Genomic DNA, 18675 nt, shown 5'->3' on the forward strand with positions numbered 1-18675 from the left:
TCCACGTCCACAAGAAGTGTTCATAGGAGGAGGTTAGCCAAGTCAAAGCAATTTTCATTGCTCGTACGTAATCAAGCTTCTCAACCAATGCAGATGATCCTTGCCTTCTTGGCACTTTAAGGTTAATCAAAAGTTCATCACATTAAGGCAGGAATATCATAAATCTACCAGAAAAAAGAAAAGATTTTCCAGGAATGAAGTAATGTTTGCACACAAAAGGATAAAATAGTACAAATCAGTAAATGTCAAGAGAAACTTAGCAAGGTAGATGTCTATTATACAAATATATGTAGTATATGCACATAACAATCAACAAATTTAGTATGAACACTTGCTCCTGTCAAGATATTAACAAATCTTGCTATGGATATTGAAAACAATGTAGGAGTAGATGAAAACCACCCATTTTCCCCATACTACCTTCTCTCTTCTCCACATTAGTAATCAGACCGGGTAACATTTACATGTAAAGCTAAAAATGGCAAGCTTCCATGATAAAGAATTGCGGAAGAGGAAAAGGATAACTGCCTGATGAAAAGATAAATTAGACAAACATTGTAGTCATATGCAAGTATAGAACACTCTTCAACATCCAGCCGCCTTCAAAAATTTGTCATAAGGGCTTGAAGGTGGTAATCTGAAAGAATTTTGTCCGTACTCGAGTGAGCAGAGGGCGAGTTGATCAGGTGCTCTAATTTGATCCCTCGTAGCTAATGTTAGATCACATTGCAGCAACTCCACTTTCTGAACAACAAATAATTTGCAAGTAACTTTATCAGTACATGAATTATGTTTTAATGAGATAGCCTATCTGCCGAGTTATAAAGGCTAAAGGTTCTGGGAACCTTCACCTCCAAAAGAAACACATGAAGAAGGCGTTTGCATCACATGTATATCATACAGTGGTGCAGGAACATCCAAAAACCATCCAAGGCCTTGGAACAGGGAGATCCAAAACCAAAATGAAAGACAAAAGAGATCCAAACACAAACTTTCAGGAAACTCCTGAAGCTCAAACTTCAGGTATGATAATGACAGCAGTGATGGTGATGATCAAAACATCTAATTTTGACATCACTAATGTTTTTGTTCCTGGTGGTGTTATTGATAACAGTTTCAGTTATAATGTCACTACCAACAAACCCAAGGAATGATGCTCGAGTTATGTATTCGTGCAAAGGGACAAGACAGGACAAAAAGTAATATATTTGAAAAGGCAATATATTCAATAAGCGTGGCCTGTGTCTGCAAAAGTAAACAAACTCACCACATCATGTACTGAGGTGTCCTTCTTTTCATCTGTGCTGGGGAAAACCTTGGCTTCCGGTTGATGCTTAAAACTATGTAGTATAGACATTTTCTGCTGTTTACCAGTAACGAGAGCTTCACACTGACTCTTCATTTGGTCATAAGGTACAGGTGTAGAGGACACCTGGGAGCTTGCAACTTGTCGAGCAGTTTCCAGGACCTGGATAGAGCACTGACAGATTTAATTTGCAAGGAAGTGTGAAGCTAAGACAGGTAGTCATCAAGAAAAAATAAATCATAAAGTATCATAAAAGGCTGATTTTATCCTCGGCTAGAAATGGATAAAACAAGACATTCCTGTTACAATTACCGTACTTTTCTCTCATACAACAACTGTACCAGATGTCTGGGAAAGAGACTATTTCTTGAGCAACCCCACCCCCCCAAAAAAATATAAATAAATAAATCCTATCCAGTACTTTTTTTCTTGTCTTTTTTTAAGTTTCCCAAACTTATAATTTTCAATACATTCCACAACAATTCAACCCTTGTTCCTTACCAGGGATCACAGGTCTAAACAACCTAAAATAGGAAAGAAATGCAGCCAAGTAATGGCATTTCCATCTAATCAGTGAAAAAATAGATGAAACAAGACGTGCTCCTCTTACTGATTCCAGAAGTTCATTGACACTTAGAATGTCAAGTGTATGGACAGATATTGATGTTTTGCGACCTGACTGGCTTCCATTAAGTTCCGTGAAGGTTTCATCATCCGTCAAGGCAGCTGCAGGCATAATCTGAGACAAACCCAATAAAATAAGTGAACTGGCACACAATTGCTAAATGTAAGACAGAAAACATTATCTTAATGATGTTACCTCTTCAAATGCCTGAAACTCCATTCGGGCAAGAGGGGAACATGGCCTAGGTGTATCCATAAACAGGGGACCTCCTAAAGGATATACATCATCAGGTGAAAAATCCTGTAGAAGTTGCTGTTTTATGCCTGATAACTCGTCCTGGAAAACAAAGAAAATGACAATTTTGAAATAAAGTACGCCTCAAATGTTGTACAACCCTTTTGAGACAGAATACACTGTCCTCGTTGGAACCTTCTCAAAGGAAACAACACAATTAACAGTGAAACATCTACCTACTACCTGGGGTCCTGGGAATAATATTCAAGATTTTCCAAAAACTCCAGAAAAGCATAATTATTCTAAAGCATGAGCAACTTATTATAGTAGATGAGAAAAATTTATGTGGTCTGTGTTTCTTAATACTTGTCTAATTGCAAAATGGTATTGACTTGGATTAAATTGATACAGATCCTCTTCCTATATTTTTTAAAAATACATTCCGTTCTTTTTCTTCGTATTTCTATGCAAGTGTGTTCATTTGGCACAATATTCACTCTATTTTTTAATGACATAAATGTGGCTAGTGCTATTCACCATGCAACTGTTGCTCGTAGAGATTCAGAGCTTGGACCTTTGGCCATTTGAAAAGTCTTATATCAGATCTAGAAAAGACAAATTCAGTAGTGATATTGTTAAGAAAATGCATAAATATAAATCAGAACATCACCTCTGATAATTTGACAAATTTTGTCATGAATCGGGATATCAGGGTTTCCTTCAAATGACTATCATCTACTTCTACGCATGAGAGAGATTTTAAAGCAGCAACACCATCATCCTCTGAACCATATGCTATTTTCCCTTCATCAGATTCTACATAAATAGCTTGCAGCTTGATATCTTCAACTAATTCAAGATAAGGGTCAGCCTGCCAAAATAATGATAAATGGATGCAAATGTGTTAAAGGAAGCTCCAAGGGAAACATGTCTTAGCCATAGGAAAACATAAACAAAACATTATCTTCTAAATGGTAATGGAAAAGGAAACTAACTGTTTTTTCCGTTAGAGAGACTTTAACAAAAGGAATTAGCTCTGGGAGATTTCCTGCCCTTGCTGCAAAAATAAGCATGAACGATGCCAAGGTGAAGAGGGACCTTCTGCGAGATGGCTGCAGACCTGCTTAAAATTGGATGCAAGAGATACATATCAGAAGTAAATTTCACCAACATAACCAGTCTATCAATTTCAGAAAATAAACTTCACAAGCAATTCAGAAATCATAAATCAGGGATCTTTTAGTAAGAGAAAAGAAGGAATTAAAGATAAAATCTGGGTAGTCTGTCTCTCACATTATCACCATTCACTATATAACATACACCTGTGTGATTCAGCAAAAATCTTAAGCAAAACCATAGTTTTACATTAATGTTTCATTTTTATTGCATGATTAAAAGAAAATCAAGGCAATATTGTGAGAAATAGATGACCAGGAAAAGCAAGTTTGGGAACGCAGATAAAAGGTCCGTCAATGTGTGTATAACAGTGAGACTGGGAAGTGTTAGTGAAATTCTGATCTCACGAATGGCAACATCTTGCTACATTCAGACATATACAGTGCCACATGGGAAACAACCATTCACCTCCAAATAAATGCTGTTAATCCTATGACCAAAATATTATCATTCACTAATAGATTCAACTTACCTTCTTGATCCAGAGAGATGCTCCTAAGTGAGAATGCCAGCTGAAAACACCGAACTAGAGCCACGTGACTTGAGGTCTGTAATAACCAAAGTTCATCAACACACAGGCCAAGTATGGCCATCAATTTGAAAGCATTAGATTCTTCAGTTATCTAAAACTGGAAAATTTGAAAGAAATGGCAGAACATTGAACTTCTTTTCTGGCCATGCAGAAACCCCTCTCAGTAATTTTCTTCTCCAGATTCAATGTTAGTATCATTGCAAGGAGAAAAGAATCAACGGTGAACTGAGAAAAAAACTTGCTGGCTTGAAGCACCATTCTAAGTTTAAAAAATTCAGAAGGACCCCAGATATACTAAGCTAAGAAATTAGAGAGCTTGAAAGGAGATTGAAGTAAATGCACCATATGCTAGCACATTGTAAGCATGACTAACCTTAGATCGTGTGAAAAGCAAAGCAATGTTATAAGTATGGCCCATGGCCTCAAAATTTGCGGGCATATTCTCTGCAGATGTTGCCTGAACCCATATTGATGAAAGCAGAAGACTGACTTGATGGCTACTCAATCGAAGGGAAGTTAGCTGCAAGCAAGCATTCAACTGCATGAGACCATTTTTCCATCTTGGATGTGAAAAAAAAAATTCAAGTTGAAAACTAAATAAGCTCAAGTTCAGAATTTTGGAGCTCCATACTGTTTTTCCATCTAAGACAGCATGCTTGAAGCTGTTTGAACGATCATGAGAATCATGTTTTCCACTGTTATCTGATATTGGATTGCCTTCTTCCCATGATTTTCCATCCATTGAATCAACATTATCGTTGCTTTCATCCTGAAAGGAGAAACTTTTACTCCTCTTTTGTGATGCTGATGGACCAAAAAACCCAGAAACAGCTTCAGAGGTTTTCTTATTCTGGTCTGACCAAGGAGAAAGCAAGGATGGCATAAGCAAGATAGAGAAGACACTATGTGCTCCAACTCTAGTCTCATGGTCTGGGTGGGCCATTGCTACAAGCAATTGATGGAATAAAGCATCAGGAAAAGCCTGAAACAGATTACAAAGCATAACCTCATTACTTGAATGGTTTTAGAGATTAGAACGCAAAAAAAGTAAATGTACATTTATTTACCTTTTTGTGATATGATATGTTAGGGATGGAAGAGATAATCCGTGCAGTTTGGTGAACAGCCGAGATAGTTGTTCTAGCTACAACAGTAGTGGCTGAAATATTCTCTAAGAACACAGCTATCGTATCAAGTATGGGTCCCACATCCCCCACCTGTTGATTAAAAACAGCTTTTGTACATAAACTACATGGAGGAAATTTTTTTAAAAAAAAAACAACAACAACAACAACAATTTATACATTATGATTCACTCCCAAACTTCTTTGCAAATACAAATTTACATGCATATTAAGATAAACCATGGTTTTAATGTTTCAGAAGCCACAGTTTCTGTGGCACTGCTAGTTCATTCCATAAATTAAATGAAGTGAAAACTAAAGGAACAACTGCAAACCTTATTTGAGAGCTGTGCAATACAGTTTTCCAAGGCAACCTGAAGATCAGCATTCATTTCATCGCTGCCATCCTTAGGGCTGGATGATTCAGAAGAATTTTGCAGGCACTTTCGTAAATGTTTCATCAAGTCAGATATTGCACCAATGATAGCAACTGTGGCTTGCTGCTTTGCACTTTGTCCAAGTCGTGCTGTGACATTAACAATGTCTACCAGTAAAAGTGGTTGTTTGGCGACACTCTTATGATCCAAGTGCTTGACCAGGATGGATAATAGCAAATGCGAGTTTTCTCCTGAAGTTAATATAAGCAATATCAGTTATGTATACAAAAAGGTTATTTGAATTACAGTAGAGTATCTGAGACCACACACACGGCCTAAAAACACAGTGCATCAAGTTCCAAACATAACCTGATTCAACCAGAAGCGACTGCAAAAATGTCAAAACAGGATAGGCAACTCCTTTTTCTAGGGACCAGTGATTGTTAGCATCAAAGTTCTGGAATAGAGGTTCAAGAACACGTCGTATTGTTGTAGCTTCCTTCGCAAGTCTAGCCATGTTACATAAACATACCCTAGACCAGTAAGATGGACTCTTGGAAGTATCCCTGTTTTAGATGAAACGGAAGCAAACAATGTTACTTGAACAAAAGTTATTGCCTCTAAACACATAGCATCAAACCAATAAAATAGGCTTACATTGCAAGGTCCAATTCAGGCTTGGTTGTAAGGTCTGATAAGGAAACCTTCTTGCTTATGTCTGGGAAAGATGAGCCATTATCTTCTGTTTTAAGCACACCTTGAACCCATTGATCTTCCATTGTATCTGGATTCATTTGGAAATCAATGTAGTTCTCCAAAGTGACTGATATAATCTATTTCAGACCAAAAAAAAAGTGTTCCAGTTAATACCAAAAGCCAACAATTGTCACATGTGTTTGCTAATGTCAAAGGCTTTGATAATAAGGGTACATAAGAAGGTCTACTCACACTGTCAAAATCCATCGAGATGTGAGCTTGCTCACCCATGAAACACACCTAGAACAAAATAAAATTAAGAATGCATCAATGGAGTGACAATCAATGCATCAAAGGAGTGACAATCAAGTGTGCACACGAATAGAAAATATGAGAATCTTGGGCTACATACAATAACAAGAGAACGATAAAAGGCCATGTAAAGATGAAAAAATTATGAGAAGTGAAATGTTAGATATAAGAACATAAAAATGCATAGAGAAAGTTACTGGAAAAAAGAGTTAGGTAAATTAATTTTCCTTCCCCTGGAAAAAAACAGAACTCGGAAATTAATTTAATTGTCCCCAGGTTCTTGGGTTATCAACAAGTCAAATCAGTATTCTAGATAGATCCAAATCTGATCCCTTTAAAGTTCTACTATCAAATAGGATCAGCAAAGAAAATCTAGGTGGGGGGAAACTAGAAAAGAGAAAGTATCAAGTACAATTTCTAAAAACCTAGCAATGCAACTGAGTCATACATTTATCTAAACTACATGTGCCTCATCTTTAGAGGAAAAGCCAATCATCAGAAACAGCAGCAATTCATATGATTGCTGAAACATAAAAAAATCACAAAAACACCCTTGGGTGGCAATTCCTTAACAAGAGACATTTGAACCGGCAAAAGAAACTGTACCATGGAGCCCAGCACTTGCAGCCCTGCTGAACGCAAACGTAGAGTTCTTTCGTTATTTCCAGCTTCTTGTGCTAATTGACAGAGCTTAGGAATGAGGCCTTCTAAGTTGAACATATATGTGCCATCCATCTATATTTTTATTGAATAAGTTAGTATCATATGCATATGCGCCATTTTATATAGCTTTATGTCAACATTACTCTCACAACTCTAGCTTTATCCGTTACAAACCTGGCAACTTATAAAATCAACAAGAACATCGCAAGCCAGAAGCCGTAAATCATCCTTCCCAGTTTGCTCCAAAAGAGTCCGAACAATGCTCAACAAACTACTGGCAAATAGAGGCCTGCATGTATTGAATAGCACCAGCAAATGTCATCAAACAAAAACAGCTACTGTTAGAAAAAAACAACAGGATCTTAATATCATTCCAAAGAATAATTTGTGACTGTCTATATTACTTTGTAGATGTTATTCTGACTGTATATACTAATCAATTGGCATCAATAACGTCCCAATTTACTTCTCTAACCATGTAGCTTTAATCACATATACATTATCTTTTCATTTTACTCTCAATTATCAGTACAGTTTCTTTTTCTTTTTACAAATTCTAGTCAAATGCTTACAATTCTTTATTCATAAAAATTATTAGCAGCTTAAGGGGAAAAAATCCTAAATGTGGCATTAATTTGTGGAAGCAATTCAAAACTTAACAAGTACACATTAAAAAGGTAAGATTTCAAGGTTATATTCAACAACTTTCTAATTGAGTGGTTTTGGCAAATAGTGTCCAAGTCATTTCAAGTCTAAAATGAATAGACTTACATCTGCTCCTTACATGACGATAGCAATTTCCTATAAATGCACACCACAACCTTTACAGATCCAAAGTTCTCATGCCGCAACTCCTTGTAAAATCTTTGCTCCAGGGTATCAGTAATCTGAGGAGCAGAGAGTAAATGTAAAACTAATAGCCAATGAAAACCAAGTTATATAATTTGGCGGGTAGATGGAAACTACAAAGCTTGTTGAAGATAACTTTTTATGTGAAAATTGAACCCCATGAACACATCATCCTTGCAGAACACTGGCCAGTTTTTTGTTTTTTTTTTCCTATAAATTCTACAATATTTAGATAGGATATTGCAGTTCATTAAAAAATTCAATTATGACCAGAATCAACTGTGAGACAAGATAAAAAGCTTGTGTTCACATCAAGACCAAATAATTACAACAGGGAAAAATAACTAACTATTAGCACTTAAAATAAATATTAAATGAAGAGCATGCTAACAAGAAAGGGTAAAAAGGACAATCACATGTAAATATAAACTAGTATTTTCCTTATCCTTTAAACTTGTTAAAGAAAATAACTGAACCGATGAAATGTTAAATCTTGACGAAATATTTAAATGCATGAATCTGCCAGGTAATGGACTCTCAATGAATCAATAAACAGACCTTGGAAATTCCTAAAGGGGAATCAGTACACAGACCTTGGGAATTCGTAATGGGTTCTTTGAAGCATACTCGCAAAGCTTCCCGATTTTCCTATCATTTGGTTCAGCCTCCTGCAAAATGCCGGTTGCATTAGCACAGAAGGAAAAGAACAAAAACAAAGTTCCACACCACTGTTTTTATCAAAATAATGTTGTCTTTTCCCTGTTGGATGGATGGAGAGGGTGAGATTAGTCATAAGCCTTTGAAAGGCTTTAAGAAGGAACTGCCAAAGCTATAGATTCTTCTACTGGCAAGATGGTGAAATTCCTTAATTAAAAAATCACTGGCATTTGGACCAAGTTCACTAATAATACATTCATGATTCTTGACAATGATACCAATGATGGCCATGGCTATAAATGTAGCAATACAAATGGAGTTCACTTTGATAAGATGTGCATGATGAATCAAAGTACAAATAAAACCACATATACATCATCACATAAACTGCATTTCAACCACAAATGGTCCATTTAATCCACACTAGATTAACAGTACTACCACGTTCAAAGCACAAGAAGAGAGTGCCAACTCAATTCAGTATCCTTCCAAATCATAGAAAACCCATAAAAATACTTGCAAAGACAAAGCAAGCTACCATGAAACACATAACAAATCACCTGATTACGCGGCAAGATATCAGCAAGCAACTTCTTGTATCGCTTAACGGGCTGTCTTGACCTTGCCCTCAGTGAAGGACAGAAGAAACACAGGCTACCACAGGCGGGCACAACCCGTCTTGACATAACCCCCATTTTATCACCAAATGAAATTCAAACCCCCTCCTCTTCTACAAAATCAAACACCAGGAAAAAAAAAAAAACCAAAATTCAGTTCACAGTAATTCAAATCAAATTCACTGTCAACAATCTGCCAAAAACTCACTGACCCACATAGCCAAAACAAATCAAATTCACATTCTTGTGACACAATCAACAAAATTTTAAAAACCCAGATGGGATTTTGGCCCGTAAAGGAAATAGAAATCAATAAAATGCCAAAAACCCAGGGAAAATAATCAAAATTCTAAGTCTATAAGCTACATAAATTAAATAGAAAAAACAACCCACCAATCGAAATATAAAAAATCACAGTTCTTCACATAACCAAAGCTAGTTTCATCACGATCTGAAATAGCCCGTAAGAAGCCAGAATGAAATGCAAAAATTACTAATAGCCAGAAAAAAAGTAGATTAATTAATTATCAGTAAACAAATGTTAACAATAAAAATTGAATAAAAAACAATTTTGAAAAATAAATTGTTACCTTAGAAAACAAACAAAGAAAAAAGCCAATGATGGGGAAGAGGGAGGTTTGATATTTCTTCCCCGGGGCCTTTCTTTCTATCTCTCTCTCTTCTTCTCTGTCTTTTTTCTTTTGCAATTATTATTTTGGACAGCAATAATAAATAATAGTTATTATTTTAGAAATGGATTGTATGCTAATGTGACAGGCTGGTATTTATTAAAAAAAATCACTCTTTATTTAAGTATATGAATGGATTAATTTTGAGGTTATATTTGTAAAATCTGTTAATTCTTATTGGAATTTCCTTTTTATATATATATAGTTATAAAATTGATTCCAAGGGTTGAAATAAAAATTATTAACATTAAAAATATAGTTTAACTCTCATTAATTAAAATAATGTTTTTTTTAATTATTATTTTTTAATATTAAATTATCTTTTTGAATTATTTTACTTTTATAATACGGATCATTGGGGGAGATTAACTCAATTAACTCAAGTATTTTTTTTAATTTTATTATTTGATATTGAATTGAATCAATGTTTTTTTAAAAAAATAAATTATTTTTTAATATTAAATTATTTTTTTATAGAGTTGTGTCGATCTCAGGACACGGATCTCGGTTTAATGAGGTGACCTAGTTAATTCAGGGTTTTTTTTTATTTTTCTTGATTATTATTTTTAATTTTATAATTTTAATATTAAGTTGATTGTGAATTAGGCTTCATAATTTATTTTGTTTGCTTTCTATTAGGTTATCCCGGTTTCTTAACTTAAGAATAATGCTTAACAAATTAACCCAATTTGATTTTAGTTGTTTTGTGTGTCATTTTTTAAAATTAATTTTTTTTCATTTTAATTGTTTAATATTGGTATTTTAGTTCTTTTATATGAGGATACCTTGGTTATATGATCAATATCATATATTTTGATATTTTAACCCCAGTTAAATCAAGTTATTTATTTAATTTTTTAAAAAAAAATTTATTTCGGTCTCGTGACCTGAGTTACAGGTCCTTCAACATTAGATTTGTCTTTTATTGGGTTGTCTCTGTCTCATATCTTAATATTAAAAAAAAATACCATATTAAAATTTGTTAAAGTCAAATTATGTTTTCACAAGTCGTCCAAGTTGTTTTTTGACCCGTATAATTAATTAGGTAAACTTTCACATGATTTAATTTTTTTATTATAAAAAATATTAGCAATATTCTTTTTATATTAAAAAAAATTGACTTGATATACAGCATAACACTGATTAATAATCTAGTGTACTCTAAAATGGCAATTCCCTTGAAATATTGCATTTGATGAATTGTAATGTTGTAGGGAAATCAAGATAAGGATTAAAAAAGTCACTATATTACTTTTTTACATGGGAATGATAATTACCCTCCATCCTGATGAATACCAAACCAAATTAATTAAAATATGCAGATAATTTTTTAATTGAGTTTGGATATGACTGGAGTAAAACTTGAAAACAAAAAAAAAATCAGATTTCTGGACAAGACATGTCGTCACCTCTGCACAAGAATTTAAAATTTTCCATGCATATTGTTGTTGTCGTTTCGATGATTACAGAGTGGAGTCGATATTTTTTAGGTTTGATTTTGAATTCTGGAGAATAAATTATGTTGCCATGTTTAAATTGAATACTTGAGATTATTTAAAATAGTATTTAAGCTTGGCTTGTTGCCTTCCATCTAAACTCGAGCTTGTTCATAGACAAAACAAAAACATATATATATAAATATTAATACAGTTATTTTTTTTAAAAAAACCTGTTATTTTATCTTAATGTCGTGTATTGACTTTAATTTAAATGTTAAAATCATTTAAAACTTTATTTTATGTGTATTTTTAACTCATTTTATAATAAAGTAGCTTATTTAAAGAATGTTGTTTTAATAACTATTTTCAAATATATTTTGAATCGAGTGGTAAATTGCTTGAGTTTGTTCATGAAAATAATAGAGTTTTAAGAATATATTTGAGAGTATGGTTGCGATTATTTTTTAAAGTACTTTTTACTTGGAAATGCATCCAAATAATATATTTTTTTATTTTTAAAAAATTATTTTTGACACCAGCACATCAAAATGATATGAAAATACAAAAAAAAATATTAATTTGAAAAAAAAAATAAAAAAAATTTATATATAATTTTTCTTTTCTGTTTATATTTTTTTAAAAAAAAATACATCTAGAAAAATAACTAGTAAAACATCATAAAATTTCTCTTGTTGATACACAACCCTTCTTGCAACTTCGTTGAAGTCAAAGGAAAATATCCAAGACGAGCCTGAGTTGAATAAGTCATGGAGCAAATGAGGATAGAAAAATCGAAACACATATTCTTTGCTTCATAAATTAGATTCTTTGTTTAGGAAATAAAAATTATATAAATCACTCTATTATTTTTCATAATTTTCTTAATTTAGACCCAATCACCGACACAATAATCTTATTTTGTTTCCCTAAACTGGATTATTTATAACAAATTCTAGGTATAATTATTAAACTAATGGGTTGACTCGAGAAATTCCTCCCAGGATACAAAATCTAATTCAGGTTGGTTTCTGTTAAATTTTTTTAAGAAATTAACTCTGTAAAATTTAATTATTTTAATTGAATTTTTAATAAAGTAGTTTATCTAATTAAAATCATTCTAAATTGATCAAATTTAATAAAAAAAAATATTGACTCATGTTATAAAGGTTAATTTACACTTTATTTGTTTTTGCGTTTAAAAAATATTTTTTAAAAAAATAATTTTTTTTACTTCAAATTAATATTTTTTTAATGTTTTTAAATTTTTTTAATGTATTAATATTAAAAATAATTTTTTAAAAAATAAAAAATATTATTTTAATATATTTCTAAATAAAAATATTTTTAAAAACAATCAAAACTATATTCCAGACAAAAAAAAAAAAAAAAACCTATTGCTACAGAAACACTTGAAGTTTTGTTTTTGAGTGGGGCCTGTCAAGTGTCAACTATAATTTCGGCGACGTTAAACTTTTGTTTTTCAAAGTGATTGATGTGATTGAAGTTGTGCTTTACATTGAATACCAATTGTTTTTTTTGTTTTTTTAATTTATAAATTCTTTTATATATTTCTAAATTATTTTTATAGGGTGGTCTTAAAAATAATTTTATAAAAATAAATAAAATATTTTGATACAAATTACAAATAAAAAATACTTTAAAATCATGTTTTAAAAATTTTTAGCAAATGGACGAGAGCAGGAAGTCCTGAATCCACTATGCGAGAAACGTGGAAAAGAATCCCAAGACCCAAGTAATGACAAAAACACTAGCGGTCCCGCGATTCATGAGAGTGTTTTTTTATTGCAGGACAAAAGTGTCCCTACACTATTTCACTTTTGACAATTTGGTCACTTTTTAAGTTTTAACGCTATTGTTTTCTAAAAGTTTGGTTGTTCGCACAGTGTACCACGTGAATAAATCATATTTCATGTTTGGAAACAGTGCAAATCATGTTTTTTAAAATTTTAATTTTTTTATTAAAAATTAATTTTTTATGCGTGTTTTGAATCATTTTAATGCGTTAATTTTAAAAAAAAAAAAAAAACCATTTGGATGCATTTCAGCACAAAAAAACACTAGCAACCGCAATCACATTTCCAAACATGTATTTTAATCACATCACATATATTCATGGGATGTCTATCATAGTAGAGATTGTGGTTTAATGTGTTTTTTACTCGAAAATATATTAAAATAATATATTTTTTAAAAAAATTATCTTTGATATTAACACATTAAAATAATATGAAAACATAAAAAAATATTTTTAAATATTTTTTTTAATTTTTTAAAAACACGGTTTCGACAGCTTTTGTAAACTTATCATCCTTGCATTAATAAATCTTTTCTCTCAACAAAAGTAAGAGTGGCATGAATGCTATTATAGATCCTTAAAGACCATCTGTTTAGGGTTGAAATCATGTGTTTGTCAATTTACATGCAACTAGATACAATTAAGGAAAAATGATGAACAAATCATTTAAATGTTAATTGTTTATGAAAACATAAAGAGGAGACTAAGATCATTTAAAAAGAAAACCCTAAGAAGCAATGTTATAACCGAACCGGGCCAACAAGGCCGGGTTAGGTTAGAATAGAGCTAATAAAAAAGTCATATTTTATTTTTATCAAAACAATATTATTTAATAAAAAACTTTCTCACTTAAAAAAAAAAACATGATCCGAGTCTTGAACCAAGCCAATGTCTTATCGAGCCTTGTAACCATGCCAGGAGAGGCAAGCAGAATAAAGTTATATGGGTTGTTAACCTCAAACAACTGCCTAAATTGACCGATCGATATTTTGGCAGCATAGAGACATGCTGGTGGTTGCTTTGCGAGGGGCCATGAACACAGCTGGTCCCTTTCTCTTTTATGTATGTCAATTGATGGCCGTGCACTTTTTGATGCCTTAGGAAACACGACATTGGATTCTCCATCACACTACTACAAAGCAAAATTTGGCAATAACCAGGAGTTTTGTCCACCAAAAAGCAAACTAGGGCTCTCTAGCCATGGGGTTCATGGCAAGAATCTCTGGGTTCTTTTGTTATTTTCCCAGAGACTAGGGCACTCTAGTCCACAGCCTGTCGACAACGACTTGACAAGTTCAAGGAAAGTGGTGAAAGAAAAGGTCTCAATTTCTTCACGATGCGAAACTTCCATTTAAGTCTCAACACGTTATCTATCTAGCTAGCTTCCTCTTCATTTCTATATGTACAGAAAGCTTAACATCATTTTCCACTCAACGGAAAATGTTATTTTTTAAAGTATTTTTTATACTGAAATACATTAAAATAATATTTTTTTATTTTTTAAAAATTATTTTTAAAATTAGCGCATCAAAACAATCCAAAATATATAAAAAAATTAATTTTTAACAATTTTTTTATTTTTAAAAAATACAAGTCCGTTTGCTCTAAAGACGCAATGCACCAATCAGAGTACTTTGGCCCTCGTCTCTAATAAAGCTTTTTACCGTTGCCTCACACAGGCGGGCACAAGTTCAGATGATTGCTAAATATTTTGGAGTAGATCCATATAATTTACTGTACTTTAATGGATGCGACCTCCAACCATAATAAAACAGCCGAGAAATTAATAATATCGATAGTTAATAGATTGTGAAAACAATTATTATTTAAAATGTTTTTTTATTTAAAAATGCATTAAGATACTGTTGTTTTTATTTTTTAAAAATTATTTTTATATCAACAAATTAAAACGATTCAAAAATACTAAAAAAATATTAATTTTAAATAAAAAAATTAAAAATTTTTAAAAATATTTTCAAATATGCGAAAAAAGTCTCTGTGATGTTGAATCTGTGGCCTTCGAAGAAGATGAGAAGTTTGACTGGGGAGAGCTGATTGAAGGGAAAGGGCAAAGCGTGGGATATTGGGATTGTTGAAAAACATGGGCTATTTGAGGTATTAATTAAAAAAGGCAGACAAAATAATATTTTGCTAATAATTAAAAAAGGCAGACAACAACCTCAATACATGCAATTCCACCCTTTAGTAATTGCTAGGAAAAGAAAAGAGAGGTAGAAAAAATGTTTCAGTTTCTTAGAAAGTGTTTGAAAGGATAGTTATAATTATTTTTTAAAGTATTTTTTATTCAGAAATATATCAAAATAATATTATTTTATTTTTTAAAAATTATTTTTGTCAGCATATTAAAATAATCTAAAAATATAAAAAAATATTAATTTGAAGTAAAAAAAAAAATTATTTTTTTTTTAAAATATTTTTCAAACAGAGCAACCATGAAGCTGAAATCATTTACACTGTAGGGAGGCTACGTGATCGTGGGGATGAAAAAAATAAAATAAAAATCCAGCTTCCTTTTCATCTCTATACCCCTGTAAAGCATATAAAAGAGAAAAACCCTAGTGACCACTTTTGACTATTCAGCTCGCCTTACTTTTCTTTTTCTATCCTTCCCACATAGATGCTCTATGAGCAAGAACATGCAGTGATTAAGGCTCACGAGTATTAATTATTTATTTATGCCCAGATACAGATACAGATACAGTGAATAACAGCTGGGCAAACCTGTATATTTTACATTTGCGTGTTGATCTAGACTGTAGCATGTATGCTTGAGAGTTACATTGTTGAGAATTAATAGCTTGAATGCAAACGCCTAACTGATGTTTATTTTCTAAAACGAGCTTGAGGAATTTAACCCGAGTCGAGTTTCAATTTAAATTTAAAAAGCTAATTACCTGACTAAACTCTTGTCACGAGATCAAGAGAAGAACCGCATCACCTTCAGGATCATAAAGATCAGGATCTAGCTCTGATTCTCTTGATCGTAGCGATAAGAGCAGTAATTGGCATGGGATTCAAATTGATCTGGGTCGGAGAGATTTGAGTGGCAATGCTAAATAACAACAATGCAACATTTGATCTTTTCTTTTTTAGAATATGTTGATGGTCTAAAGAAGAAGAAGGAAGCTGGATGAAAAGGAAGCTGATGAAAAGGATTTATACCCCTGTAAAGCATTTCAGAAACCATCTGGCCAGTTCTTGGGCTGTGCTGTTCTTCTCAAGAGTTGAATGGCCCTTCATTGCGATGTTCATCTGCTTTGCTACAGCACTCTCTGACTCCATTTTCCTCCTTGTGTGTCTTTCTTGATCTCTCCCTCTCTATCTCTCTTTCACATTTCTTAATTTCTCAATCTCTTATGATTAACTAAAGCAGTCTCCCCCTCTCAATTTCTTGAAGTTTTATAGATTTTTTTTCTGTCTTTCTTTCTTCCTTTTCTTTTTTATTTTATGAAACAGGGTTTAAATGTAGCAAGATCATTAACGTTAATTTAATAAATTTCTATATTTTTTCCTCTTCTTTTCTATTATGGGCATAGATCATAATTAGTCCCCAAAATCAAGCTTAATGTCTAGCCTAAGAACTGAAATTCTAACTTGGGTCCCAAATCCAAACATCTTTTGGAATTCTAGTTATGATTATAAAAAAAAAAATCTAAACGTTTTTGGTAGCTCAAGCAGTGCCCTAGCAAGTGTTACCAAAGGAAAAGAAAAAGGCATATTGAACCATACATGACTAAGTTTAGCAAATTTGACCCAGGTCATTTTTGGGCTTCCCAATTAAGATTGAGCCCAATTTGCTCAGCACCAAATCTAAAAACTAGTCCAGTACACGTTCTATTTCTTTTGATTTTCTATGCATAATGCATGCAACAGTGAGAGTTGTCCAATTATTTATTTTAGTTTTTTTATTGATTTGATGTTAATGTTAAAATTAAATTTTAAAAAATAATAAAATTATTATTTTAATATATTTTCAAATAAAAAATAATTTTTTTGCCATGTTATATTTTGAAAAAAAATAAAAGATAAAAGATAAAAAAACCCCTCAGTCTCGAGGTGCATCAGCTGTCCTGACTGTGGGGCTGTTACTGGCATGGTAGGATTTAGCATGGCAGAAGCACTTAAAAAGCCAAAAAACTCCAGGTAGCCCATGGAAAGGGTGTGGCGCAGGAAGGCATCCCTCTCCAAGTTGAGTTCCCTCTTCCTTGATCGACCGTTATGCCTTAGACCATGCCAATACAACAAAAAAACTATTCCCAGTGGCCCATGAAATCACCCACGTCTTATGGGTTTCCTTAAAGATTCATGGAAATTGAAGCAGTAAACATCTCCATGAACTCCAGCATGCTAGTCACTGTGCTTAATGCAGTAAAATCAGCTACTCCTTCACGACTCAAAACATGGGTCCAATATTTGATCCTTCACTTACAGGCAAGCTTGTCCATTACAAGCCACCTTTCAAAGAAGACCTAGACAGACTCCCTTACCCTAATTTCTATTATGCCTTACAAGACCTGGTTGCATCGTATTCTCCTTCTATTACATACTCAATTCATCTCCGTCGATTATAATAGGAGCTTCTTAAAGAGGTGTGTACAGCATGTTGCTCACTTTATCTATCCATGCCACTATTTGCTGATGCCAAGGGTTATCGTTTCGATATTCTGGGAACAAATAAACATCGGAGCACTTTTGTGACATGTCAGATGCAAGAGTACTAGCTGAGCAACATGTATGGGCAGCGGTGACTGATGGAGCAAAGAATCAAACCTTCAATTGCACCAATGGTGATGTGTTTACATGAAAGAGTTTATGGAAGGTCTTGTGTGAGGTTTTTGATGTTCAATTGCACCAATGGTGATGTGTTTACATGAAAGAGTTTATGGAAGGTCTTGTGTGAGGTTTTTGATGTTGAATTTGTGGCCTTTGACGAAGATGAGTAATTTAATTGAATTGACATGATAAAGGGCAAGGGCAAAGCGTGGGATGGGATTGTTGTAAAAAACGGGCTATTTGGGACTAAGATGGAGGATATTGCTTGTTTTGAAGCACTTAATGTGATTTTGCATATCAGGATCACTTAATGCGATTTTAACATGACTCTAGTATGATTAAGAGTGGACAATTTGGGTTTCTAGGTTATGCTGATACACTTGAGCATTCAAATGTGGGTGGGAAGATTGAGATACATGAAAATCATACCATGAAGACGATGTCAACTCCAATCTAGACTTAGTTTGTTAGTAAAAGGAGATGATATTTTCTCAATGTAAGAAAAATGATGCAAGACTGTAACTAATCATGCAATGGTATTCTTACTTCATCTCCACATCTTTCTTTACTTTTACAGTAACTTCTCTTATTCTTGCTCTTTTTTTTCCCCATCTATTTCAACATCCTATGCATTTTTTCACCTGTTTAAGGATCACAAAGCTAACTTGTAAAGGATCCAAGCAGATACAAGAATCTTAGTAATTCACCTAGCAGACACAAAACAACCAGCAAAGGATCATGGAGGAAAGCTACTAAGATATTTGAACTC

At 32.9% G+C, this 18675-nt stretch overlaps 1 protein-coding gene and 1 pseudogene across 4 annotated transcripts; one reads left to right on the forward strand and one right to left on the reverse strand.

Annotated features, from left to right (window-relative positions):
* Nucleotides 1-184: 184 nt before the first annotated feature.
* On the reverse strand, nt 185-9924 carry LOC7469592 (protein SEMI-ROLLED LEAF 2). Of its 4 annotated transcripts, none has more exons than XM_024605494.2 (21): nt 9759-9905; nt 9562-9661; nt 9112-9281; nt 8488-8562; nt 7817-7932; nt 7220-7334; nt 6989-7117; nt 6323-6370; nt 6032-6207; nt 5744-5940; nt 5333-5625; nt 4941-5090; nt 4505-4855; nt 4247-4393; nt 3814-3889; nt 3161-3288; nt 2836-3036; nt 2127-2267; nt 1917-2045; nt 1268-1468; nt 185-744 (listed from the first exon to the last, which is right to left on the reverse strand). In XM_024605494.2, exons 3-21 carry the CDS (start codon nt 9244-9246, stop codon nt 586-588), a joined length of 2967 nt encoding a protein of 988 aa, XP_024461262.1. In that variant the 5' UTR covers nt 9247-9281; nt 9562-9661; nt 9759-9905; the 3' UTR covers nt 185-585. The 4 variants fall into 4 exon arrangements, with proteins under 4 accessions (XP_024461262.1, XP_024461263.1, XP_052310677.1 ...); XM_024605495.2 differs by having other exon boundaries at nt 9562-9619; nt 9759-9897; XM_052454717.1 differs by lacking the exon at nt 9562-9661 and having other exon boundaries at nt 3161-3285; nt 9759-9924.
* A 5289-nt stretch (nt 9925-15213) lies between these two features.
* On the forward strand, nt 15214-18547 carry LOC127905526 (3-oxo-Delta(4,5)-steroid 5-beta-reductase-like; annotated as a pseudogene).
* The last annotated feature ends 128 nt before the right edge of the window (nt 18548-18675 follow it).

The sequence above is a fragment of the Populus trichocarpa genome, chromosome 7 (assembly GCF_000002775.5).
Source record: "Populus trichocarpa isolate Nisqually-1 chromosome 7, P.trichocarpa_v4.1, whole genome shotgun sequence".
Taxonomy (NCBI): Eukaryota; Viridiplantae; Streptophyta; class Magnoliopsida; order Malpighiales; family Salicaceae; genus Populus; species Populus trichocarpa.

What these genes read in the sequence shown, in the direction of transcription:
- LOC7469592 (XM_024605496.2), bottom strand. Translation starts at nt 9,246, where the DNA reads ATGGGGGTTATGTCAAGACGGGTTGTGCCCGCCTGTGGTAGCCTGTGT. An exon ending in TCGTCATGTAAGGAGCAGAT is followed by an intron (nt 7,335 to 7,816) that starts GTAAGTCTATTC and finishes CAATACATGCAG; the next exon opens with GCCTCTATTTGCCAGTAGTT. An exon ending in GTCGCTTCTGGTTGAATCAG is followed by an intron (nt 5,626 to 5,743) that starts GTTATGTTTGGA and finishes TATTAACTTCAG; the next exon opens with GAGAAAACTCGCATTTGCTA.